This window comes from Lotus japonicus, chromosome 5, assembly GCF_012489685.1.
Source record: "Lotus japonicus ecotype B-129 chromosome 5, LjGifu_v1.2".
NCBI lineage: Eukaryota > Viridiplantae > Streptophyta > Magnoliopsida > Fabales > Fabaceae > Lotus > Lotus japonicus.
The window spans coordinates 40,480,374-40,491,493 of NC_080045.1; the positions used below are offsets into that span (position 1 = coordinate 40,480,374).

At 34.4% G+C, this 11,120-nt stretch overlaps 1 protein-coding gene across 2 annotated transcripts; it reads left to right on the plus strand.

Annotated features, from left to right (window-relative positions):
* The first annotated feature begins 5,220 nt into the window (after positions 1-5,220).
* Positions 5,221-8,779, plus strand: LOC130718794 (FBD-associated F-box protein At5g56380-like). 2 transcript variants are annotated; one of them, XM_057569421.1, is made up of 4 exons: positions 5,224-5,361; positions 6,783-6,865; positions 7,248-8,068; positions 8,172-8,779. In XM_057569421.1, exons 3-4 carry the CDS (start codon positions 7,424-7,426, stop codon positions 8,571-8,573), a joined length of 1,047 nt encoding a protein of 348 aa, XP_057425404.1. In that variant the 5' UTR covers positions 5,224-5,361; positions 6,783-6,865; positions 7,248-7,423; the 3' UTR covers positions 8,574-8,779. The 2 variants fall into 2 exon arrangements, with proteins under 2 accessions (XP_057425403.1, XP_057425404.1); XM_057569420.1 differs by lacking the exon at positions 6,783-6,865 and having other exon boundaries at positions 5,221-5,361.
* Positions 8,780-11,120: the final 2,341 nt, after the last annotated feature.

Here is an 11,120-nt window from a genome sequence, read left to right on the forward strand (position 1 = left end):
TAGTTGTTCCACTATCATTATCTTTTGGACTGCAACCGAAAGAGAGTGGTATTTCCTGACTCGGATCTTCCGAGTATCTATCTACCAATCACATTAGCGTTTCTTTGAACGACGGATCTCAAGAGTACTCCGTATTGCTAAGCTTGGAGAGTAAAGGGAACCCGGAATTTGACACTATTCCAGTGGTGAGAGACTTCACCGATGTTTTCCTGACGATGTACCTGGATTGTCGCCTGTACGCGACATTGAGTTTGCTATCGACATCATACCGGGAACAGGGCCGATTTCGATTACACCATATCGTATTGCACCTGCGGAGTTAGTAGAATTGAAGTCTCGGGTTTTGACCGAGAGACTAAGTATTGGATTGATTGGATGGTGATCAAGTTACAAAAAAAAAGGGGGGTTAAGATTGACTTCGGAAGCTGAAGATCATGTACGAGTAAGAGTTTTAGTGGTGTTAGCATTGACGATTGTAGTTAAACCTCGGCAAGTTGAAAGATGATATGTCTGTTGAGACGCCGTCGGTCAACCTTGGGACTAGAAGAGTGAAACAATCGAAGGGAAAGCAGAGTGCTTTAGTGAAAGTTATTTGGAACAAAGACACGGACGGTGCTATATGGGTATTAGAGGAAAAGATCAAGGAATAATATCCGGAGCTTTTACTGAACCCTAAGTTTCGAGGACGAAACTTTCTTTTTGGAGGGTAGTAATGTAAGACCCAAGTTTTTAAGCTTAGAATAAGTGGAAGAGATTTCCATTTATGATTAGGCTTGACGTATCGTGAAGGAAAAACCTGAACAAGAGTTTATCGAATGGAATAAATTTATGAAGGAGAAAGTTCAGGAAAAGTCTAAGGATTGTATCAAAATCGATAAAAGGTATAGCACGATCGTTATACGCTTAAACCTAGGGCAGAAACCCTAGTAAATAGCTAGTTTACGCTTAAAGTCACGATGGAAATTAATTCCAAAAATCTTCAGAGAAATGTTAGAACTTCTCTTATTCCTTATACGACAATCGTTTCGAGGCAAAACCCTAGGATCTACGAACGTCCGATTCCAATCCTCGGAAGTTTGCCGAAACTAGAACCCTGATAGTTCAAAACCCTAAAATCAACCGACAATGAAGACTTTTTCTATTCGGAGCTTCAAATGAAGATTCTACACGCATACACCCATTTCTCTTGATGATTTCAATCTTTCTTCAGAAGGAAGTTTTCTCTTCCGACATTCGTTGCAAAAAGTAACTTATCGGGTAAAATAGTTTTACACCGACTTTGCATTAGCCACCTAAAATACAAGGAAACCTCTTTTGAGTTTTGGATTTATGTCGCCAAAACCTATCTTAGAATTCACGGAGAATGAAGCCGGAAAAATCAGATTCGCGAAACTTTCATTTTACCGCGTTTTTCCAACCTCTATATATAGCAAGAAAATGAGAAAAAATGGCAAAACTCCACCATTTTCTCTCTCAAACCCGCGAGCTTCATTGAAGGAGGAGGAAGAAGAGATTTTCTTCATTTCTTGCTTGATCATTGATTCAACAGTTGCTACTTCAAGGTATCGAGGTATAGTCGCTAATCCTTACCTCTGATCGTCTTTTCCATAGCTTTTCTCTATGTCTTTCTGTGCTCATAGTTTTGAGGTTTTTGCAAAACTATCCTGATAACTTCATTTTTCTATCTAAACATCTTCCCTACGTGCCCAAGAGCATGTTTAGCTAATAATACTGCGCCGATTCTCGAAAAACTACCGTCGAGTTTCAATTCTGCTTAAAATACCCATTTTGGGGCAAAGCTTCGTCCTTTGGGCTGAAAACTATCGCCTTAGCTTAGTGCTAGTAGGATTAGTTGTCATAAACGTCGTTGGTGACGTCCCCATCCAATTTGCTTTTCAAAATTCAGTTTTGAAATTCTGAGCTAAAATATTGACCAAAATACCCCTGCGACAGTTTTCGATCCGATAATTTTTCCGAGTTTAGAATACCCTTAGTTACGACTAATAATAACCTAGGAACCAAGTTTGATCGAAGAAAAATCGACCCACCTAATTACCAATAGTGTTTTATATTAACAAATTGAAAATTTTCAAAAAAAATAAACTAATAAATAAAATATCTATTCTTTTTACATTTTCAAAATTGAAAAATTAATTTGTGTTTATTCATAACCATTATTCTTTTATGACTTATATATCTATAATGATATATATAAGTTTGTTATTCACTCATTGTTTCTTCTCTCCATTTTTTTCCATTGTTGCTACTTTGAAGTGAATTATCAAAAAATGTTGTAAAATCTCACATTGTTTCATTCCTTGCATTTTAGGTTCTAGTAAAATTTTATGTTCTTTTCCAAATATATATATATTGTTTATAAAATTTTATTGACAAAAAACATGGGCATAGTTTATTGTCAAAGTTGACTAATTTTGTATTACATATGCATGATTTCATAAAAAAAAGATTTATTATCTCTATTCGAGATTTAAAGACATTATTTTAAAAAAATTATTATTAGTTTTTAATATCAACTTACATTTTTGGAAAATCATGGATTGGTTAAAAATAATATCTTTTTTTCAAAAATAATTTATAATATTTTACACAAATATTATTTTTCAACTTTTCAATAGGCTTCTTATATTAAGATTAAAAATGAGAAATTATCATCCAGTTTCCAACAGACGTCATGGTGAGTACCTCATCACAAATCTTTGAGTGTATCGTTTTGCTCTCTCACTTGTCTCAAGCGCTCTGCTTCTGTCATGATGAGAAGTTTTGATGTTATGGTGTGCTTTTTTTAGATGAGAGTTTTAAATTTAACTTCCTTTGTTATCATTCAAAATTGTCTAAAACATTTGGGGGTCGTTCGCCTGTCCTGTTGGTATGTTGCCAGAATAAATGAAAAAAATTAGTCTAGTGCATTTAGCTAAAAGATAAAAAAATTACTTAACTCTAGATATCTAGCAGATTTTGCTATGATATAAAAATAGCTCTAAAGACGAAAATAAATGGTAAAACTAATTTTACCTCCTAATTTTACAATTTTTTAAATGAGCCTTTTTATTATTATCTTACGTTTTTTTTTTAATTAATGGATTCTTTTTTTTTTACCTATGCAACAAATAGTTTATTTTTTTATTTTTTTAAATATTTTCAGACAGCAGGTTAGATTATTATTTGCTGCCTGATTTAATTATTTGTCAGAATTATGTTTTTTATATATATAGGGTTTTTTATTTTGAATATTTTTTAAAAAGTGTAATCAATTAATTAGATTATTACTTGCTGCATGATTTAATTATTTTTAAGAATTATGTGACAATCTTCAGAACTTATGGCCATGCTACACAATTTTGATTAGTTGTCAATTTTGGCTTGGAGGCTTATAGCAGAATGTGTAGAGTTTCAAGTTTGTCGGGAGTAACCGATGAAATAATTCCTCAAGAAATGGCTAAAGTGTAGAGTTTGAAGTTTACACTCAAATAGAAAAGGATCGGGAGAAGTCATAAAGAAGCAAAATAAAAGAAGAGTTTATATACCGTTGTTGAAGATGATGACTTTGATGGACGCCTCTCAACAAACACTCTATTCATTTTCCTTCTCTTCAATCTTCAATGTTCTAGTCCAAAATCAAAAGAAAAGTGCAAATTAAAATAAAAGTGGAAACCATATTAAGAAGTGAAGATAAATAAAAGAAATCTAGAATAAAAAAGATTGAATAAAAAAATAAGACATAAATCAAAAATTTCAGCCTAGTTTATATGAAGAAGTAATAACAAATCATGTTGTTATACAAATTTCATAGTTTATATGAAGAAAATTTCACAAAAATAGCTCTTTTAATCAAACTCTTCCTTTGGTTGAGCAATAAAAACATGACAAACATCCACCAACACTTGCTTATAAAAAAATAAAATAAAATCCATCAACACTTGAATTCCTTTATCCAGGCACTGAGTTTTTCAGCAGCCACATCAACACTTGGACCCATTAATCTTGATGGAAAATGTTCTTTTTCAAAAAATAGACAGAGCTAACTAACAGTGAGTTTGTTTGAGGGAGAGTGTATATTCATTCCATTGCGAGAGGCAGATTAGATGATTTGGTGGGTAAAATAGGATTCGGGAATTGCTATCACTACCACCCCCATTCGTATAGCTTCTTGATCATCTTCAATCTAGAGATAATAAACAATAAATGAGCTCAATGCTTGTCAATTACCACTAAAACAATATGAAAGAACAAAAATTACCAAATCTTTAAACAAAACTCAAGATATCCATATTTTTAGATATATAGAGTCTAATTTTTTACCGTAATCTAAAGAGTGATAAATGGTCATCTATTGAAAAAATTTACTCAATAGAAGATAAACACCTAAATCTCTTCTTCCTCTTTTGGTATGACCCATTTTTTTCCTTCCTCACACTGTGTATTGCACACTTATGTGCTTGACACAATTTATAGCACTCTTATAAAAAAAATTGATATCGTGGTCAATCTATAAAAAATTCGATTTAAAATTACTACAATTAAATTATATGTACAAAATTATAGCATCATAATAAAAATAATTAAAAACTCATGGTCAATTTAAAAGATTTTATCTTAAATCACTATAATTAAAGAGATGAGAAGTTTATTTTGATGATATCGTGGTCAATCTATAAGAAATTACCTTAAATTACTATAATTAAATTATATGTACACAATTTATTGCATCATAATAAAAAAAAATTAAGAACTCATGGTCAATTTAAAAGATTTTATCCTATATTACTATAATTAAAGAGATGAGAAGTTTATTTTGATACAAAATCATGTTCATCTATTATCTAATTCTAAAAAAACCTTGCAGATTTTATATTGAAAAATAAAATTTGTATATTTTTTATTGGAATAGTATGGTGGTGACACGTGGCAAAACCTTCTAAAAAAAAAATTAAGAACTCATGGTCAATTCAAAAGATTTTGTCTTAAATTACTAAATTACTATAATTAAAGAGATGAGAAGTTTATTTGATACAAAATTATGTTCATCTATTATCTATATCTAAAAAAAAATTAAGAACTCATGGTCAATTTAAAAGATTTTATCTTAAATTACTATAATTAAAGAGATTAAAAATTTATTTTGATACAAAATCATGTTCATCTATTATCTATATCACCAGTTTTTGTTTTTTTTGAAATTTATATGCTTGAAATAAAAGAAAAACCCTCAATAGTCACATACGTTCTCTGCCTCTCTGTTTTCTCTCACGCACGCAGCATGCTCTCGGCCTCTCTCTATTCTCAGTCGGCTGTCACGGCGTCTCTGCCTCTCTCAGTCTCTCTGCAGTCTGCACGCACGAAGTAATGTTTTCTTACTTCTCAGTTTCAATTTCTTTGTATTGGGTTTTCTGAATTCTCATTCTGGAAAAGGGTTTGGGACTTTGGGTTCTTGTTGTTTGTTCTACCAATATTCTTGTTCTAGGGTTTGATAGAAGTAGAACATACAAGGAATGTTGATGAGGAAATTGAAATTGATATCTCACTATCTCACTATCTCTGTTGACAAAATTAAAATTGAATTGATTATTGATGTCTTCTGTTTTTCATAAACTAAACAAGCAGCTAACAGTGTCCTCCATACAATTGTATTTCACTTCTGTTCAGCAAGTTGTGTTTCCTCAGGCTATGGACATCTAATGATAGCTGGAATGAAATAAAATAAGATGAGATGGAACGTGAGAGAGACATTGGGGGGGGGGGGGGTTTGCTGCTGTTGCGTGATGCTACTGATAGTCATTGGGGGTTTTTGCTGCTTTCTCCTTGGCGTAAGGGACTTGCTACATCCCCTTCGTTTAGGCCTTGAGTTAAGAGCATAAGTTTGCTCCTGGTGTTATTTCTATTGAGAGCTTTGGCTGATCTTGTTTTCTTTGTGCCTACTCTGTTACCAGTTCTTGTTTTTCGTTTATTCTTGATCATGTCGGGTCTTTATCTTGCCTGTGTTACTCTATATGTTTGTAGTTTATTGGTTATTTGGCCCTCTTTTCCCTACAAGAGAAGGTTGTTCTCATGCTATCTATCATTATATATATTATTCTCTTTTCGAGAAAAATATAGCTATCATTCCATTATTGATTATTTGTATATAGCTATCGTCCTGCATTTTCTTTACTATACTGTTGTTTTCAATTTGTTTCTTTTGTTATATTTCGTTGTAAGCCTAGTTCTTTCCATGAGAAACTTTCTCTCATGGTTTTATCTATAGTATTTCTCTTTTTCGAAAAAAAAAATATTTTCAATATATTTTCGTCTATAATTTCTTTTATGTTTAGCCACACTGATATAATAGGTCTGGATCCGCCCCTGGAGGCATGAGTCACTTTCAATGATTATGTTATGAATGAGCAGTTGATGACACAAGGATAAAGCCTCATGGATTGCTATAACTTCAGCTTTCAAACGCAAATCCGTGCCCTATATTCTTTGAAAAGAATCCTTTTATCTCATTCTTCGCATTTCGTAAGATTCCTCCAATTCCTCATGACCTTGGGCTACCTTTTGCTGCCCCATCGACATTGACCTTCATAATTCCATCTGCCGGAAGGGACCAAGTCGAATTTCTCTTCTTCTTTAGTCGTGGCTGTAGTCTTATGTGTGTGAAATCTCTAGCAAAATGTTCCAGACTATATACATTTCTATTGTTCAGTGCTTTGATCCACCACCCAATTCTTAGCAAGTGCATCTCCCAGACATTTGCTAAATTAATATCCTTATTGCTGAAACAGCTTCCATTAAGTTCGAGCCATAACGACCATAGTAATGAATAGGGGATGAGGCTCCATAAGGTTCTGTCAGAAAGAAGTACATGGTATGTGCGAACTGCAGCTAGTAATTCTTGAGTTTTGTACGAATTTGTCCTTATCAGAAATTGTATCACTTGTTTGCATTCATGATACTTCTCTGTAATGTTATGAAAATTGGGCTGGTTTTGGAGTTGGCAGTCATGTCAGTGTTACATTTTTGAAACATTGAAGAATGAAGATAGAGTGTCATAAAAAACAAATTGGGCTGGTTGGTTCACATACTTTTTTTTTAACTGTATTTTAACTTTAAAAAAAAACTTCTTAAGCTTTAAATATTATAATCTAAATTTTTATGTAAAGTATATATATATATATATATATATATTAAGCCACCTACCAATCAAGACTGTCAATAATATATGCTGGAACCCTATTCTTTTGTTACAGGAGGAACCCTATCTGCTTTATTCGACTCTTTGAGGGAGAAACTCGCTGAAGTGCATACTGTTACGGAGCTTCCATTGCTCCTCCCAGATTAGCAATGTGGATAGGATTAGCATTTGCCAGATGAAATTTTTTGTGACATCCTCTCGTTTCTTCCAACTGAAGAGGCTGTTTCAACAATGGTTCTCTCAAAGAGGTGGAAACCACTCTGGCTTTCAGTCCCTATCCTAGACTTTCACCAAGATCGATATCTCCAAGGGAAGGAATCGAAATCGTACTCTGACTTCAGCAATTTCGTATCCGCTACTATCCTTTCACGAGGTTTGCATCAACCCATCAAAAACTTTACCCTCAGAACAGGTGACGATTGTCCATCTTCCGATGTCAAGGAATGGTTAAAAGCAGCAAAAAAATGCCAAGTTGAGAAACTCGAAATTTGGTATCCCGATTCACCAGTGCCTCACTATATTTTCAGATGCACAACCCTAGTTGTTCTCAAGCTATATGAGACATATTTTGAAGCTTTTTCTTCTGTGCACCTGCCCTTGCTCAAAACACTGTATATGCACTATGTTCAGTTTATAAACCCTCAATTTTTGATGAACCTTCTTTATGGGTGTCCTGTTCTTGAAGATTTGGAAATACTTCACGTATATTTTGATGACTCAGATTTGGGATCGAATGACACGTCTTTTAATGACTCTCCCTTTGAGGGGCAGGTTAAAAGTTTATCCAATTTGGTCAGAGCTAAGGTTTTTTTTCACCTTGCTTTCCATATTCCTGTGAAAGCTTTTTCCAATGCACAGTTTCTGCACTTAAACAAGGTCTGTTACTTTGTATATGAAAAAGGTGAATGTGTTGACTTTGTTATTTTTTTCCTTTACACTACAGAAAATGTCTGATAATTTATCTTTAAAACTCTTGCAGTGTGATGCAGGCATTCCTGTATTTCCCAATTTAACTTATCTGGAGATCTCCTTCAAACGACACTCTCTTAAATGGAATTTGGTGCTTGATATGCTCAATCATTGTCCTAAGCTTCAAACGGTTGTCTTTGACATACGTCTTGATGATGATGAGGTTTGGCCAGACCCAGGTTTTATTCCTAAATGCTTTTCTACGCATCTTAGGAAGTGCTTTATTAAAGGTTATGCAGGAGTGGATTGTCAGATGAGATTTGCAAGATATGTTTTGCAAAACGCAACCTTGTTACGTTCCCTGATCATTTGCAGTCGGTATTCCCAAAATCATCAGAGAAAGCTTGAAATGATAACAGAATTGGCCTCATATCCAAGGAGCTCTGCAGTTTGTGAACTTCTATTTAAGTGATTTATATGCTTGTTAGTAGTTGGAAATTATTCCTAAAGTGGATGACTGCATTTGTTCATAGTTTAATGTATCTGCTGGTTTTGGTGCTTTTGTTAGACACAAACTTTGTGTGTTTCTCCTGTTATTGTTTTGAAAATTGCTGATCTTATGCACTCCAACTCTACTTTTGTAAATCTGACAAACTGAAATGAGAGTAGATTTTCTAATTTGTTGTGTGGATGTGTATGCGTGTGAGTCTTAGACCTTTGAAACTTCCTAGAGGAGAAGAATCTGTGGAGTTCTTATTTAATATTCATTACAAGTCCTACTTTGTAGTAATTAAAAGCACTTGAGAAAATGAATTATTTTAGCTTGAAAATTACTGATTGCTTCAAGCTTGAATTGATTCAGTATTTTGTATAAAGTTAGAAGGGAATTTTTATTTTAACATTATTCATAAATTATCTCCCTCTCCCTCTCTCTGTTATGGCTAAGGAAGATAATCCTTTGGTGTTTGTGTTTGAAAGCTTTAATGCATAAGAAGGGGGTATAATTGATATTGATATTTGATGAGGCATGTGGTTAAATTTGCTGAAGATTGTCAGATCTTGTAGCCTTGTAAAATTTGAAATTTTTAAAAGAGTGTCCAAATCCAAAAGATGTTGTAAAATTTTCAAAATGACATAGCGAACTTGTCTTTCTGATGATAATGTGATCTTTGCCCTTAAATATCTTAGGCAGGGGCGGAGGGAAGGGAGGACATTCAGGGGCCATGGTCACCCCCTCTTTTATTTTTCTTAAGGTTATATAATACTTAAATAGTGCTTTGTGGTTTTGGAGGGTAGCAGTAGTGGCATTATCAGAATCTCAAAGTTTAGAAACATTGTGGGAATTCTTCTTTGAAATCAGTCAGGTTGCATGGCGAATTCATCAGAAGGTAGATGGAGAGCGGAGATTTTATAAGGATTGGTAACCATCAAAACAGTAAAATAGGGCTACCAACGGAAAGTTTTAGACAAAATTCAAAGGATGAAGAAGTGAGAAAGTAATGCTATTTGATACTAAAACAAAAGCAGGTCAAGGACTAAACCTGCCATTTGAATTTTTTTATCTATCTTTGGTTTATGAGTCATGATTTGCATGAAAGGTCCCAGTTTACCCTGCAAATGATTGAATCTATGTTTTATTGCTTTTATTTTGCACATTATGTAGAAAATTGAAATTTCCTTATACATTCTATTCCTTTAGATGGTCCCCTTATGAAATTTATGCCTCCACCCCTGATCTTAGGCAAGATGGTATGTCATTGGATTTGATTACTGAACTATAACCTGGACAGAAACACAAGTTATTGTGTCATTGGACCTACATCTACATCCATGGGTTGATAAAACAAATTTAGTTGGGGAAATTTCTTAAGTACAAGGACTTGGCTTGATATGTACAAAGCTGATTATTCCTCTGTCATTTGTAATTCTGTAGTTTCATTCCTTCAATCTCTCTTTTAACTCATTTCAAAATTTGAAAAAAGTTATTGAACAAAAATTGAGTGTTTAATTTTTTGAAACCCTTACTAAATATCATGGTTATAAAAACCAGAACGGACCGGTCGGTTTGACCGGACGAACCGGGAACGGACCCTAGGCCGATCAGGAACAACCACAAAACCGCCTGGGAAAAGAACCGGAGGTGAACCGGGCAAACCGGCGTAAAACCGGGAGAACCGGTGAGAACCGGCCGGTTGAGGGTTTTGGGCGGTTTATGTTTCTTGTAAAAAAAAACGCTGAAAGTTTTGAAAAAAACACTGTAAACAAAAACGTAAACGGAAGGTTCAGCGGCAATCAATCATCAGCGTGGCGTCGTCGACGGCGAGGGGCTGAGCGCCGCGGCATGGATTTCGAAAACCACTCGTGTGGGTTGTCACAGATCTGGTTCTCCTGCGTTTTCCTTGCTTGCAGCTTGCACAACACAGTACACACACCCTCCCTTATTTGTTTCTGAAAGCTATTTGCTTTTTGAAAGGGAAATTCTATGAAACCCAAAAGACAAAGCTTTTTTCTTTTTGCACAGTACAAATAGCCTCTCTCACTCGTCCAAAGCTTTTTCCAAGGTTATTAAAATCGGACCGGTGATCAAACCGATGAGGGCACCGGTTCAAGGTTCATTGGTTCAATCGTAATTGAACCGTGGTCCAACCGGTATTATCGCAATTTCAAAATACTACATCAAATTCTCCTCATATACAAGAGTCACATAGTGAAAAGAAGATAAAAAACAAAGAGAGAATAATAGACCAGAAAAAAAGACCCAATTTCCTTGACTAGAAAACAGCCCAAAGTAAACAACTTGGGCCATTACAATATCCATCCAACGTGAGGCTCTCTCATCTAAGTTTGTCCACAATTATTTTACCAAGGCAAAAGGCTGTTTGAAAAGGAAAAGGCTTTGGACGAGTGAGAGAGGCTATTTGTACTGTGCAAAAAGCAAAAAGCTTTGTCTTTTGGGTTTCATAGAATTTCCCTTTCAAAAAGCAAATAGCTTTCAGAAACAAATAAGGGAGGGTGTGTG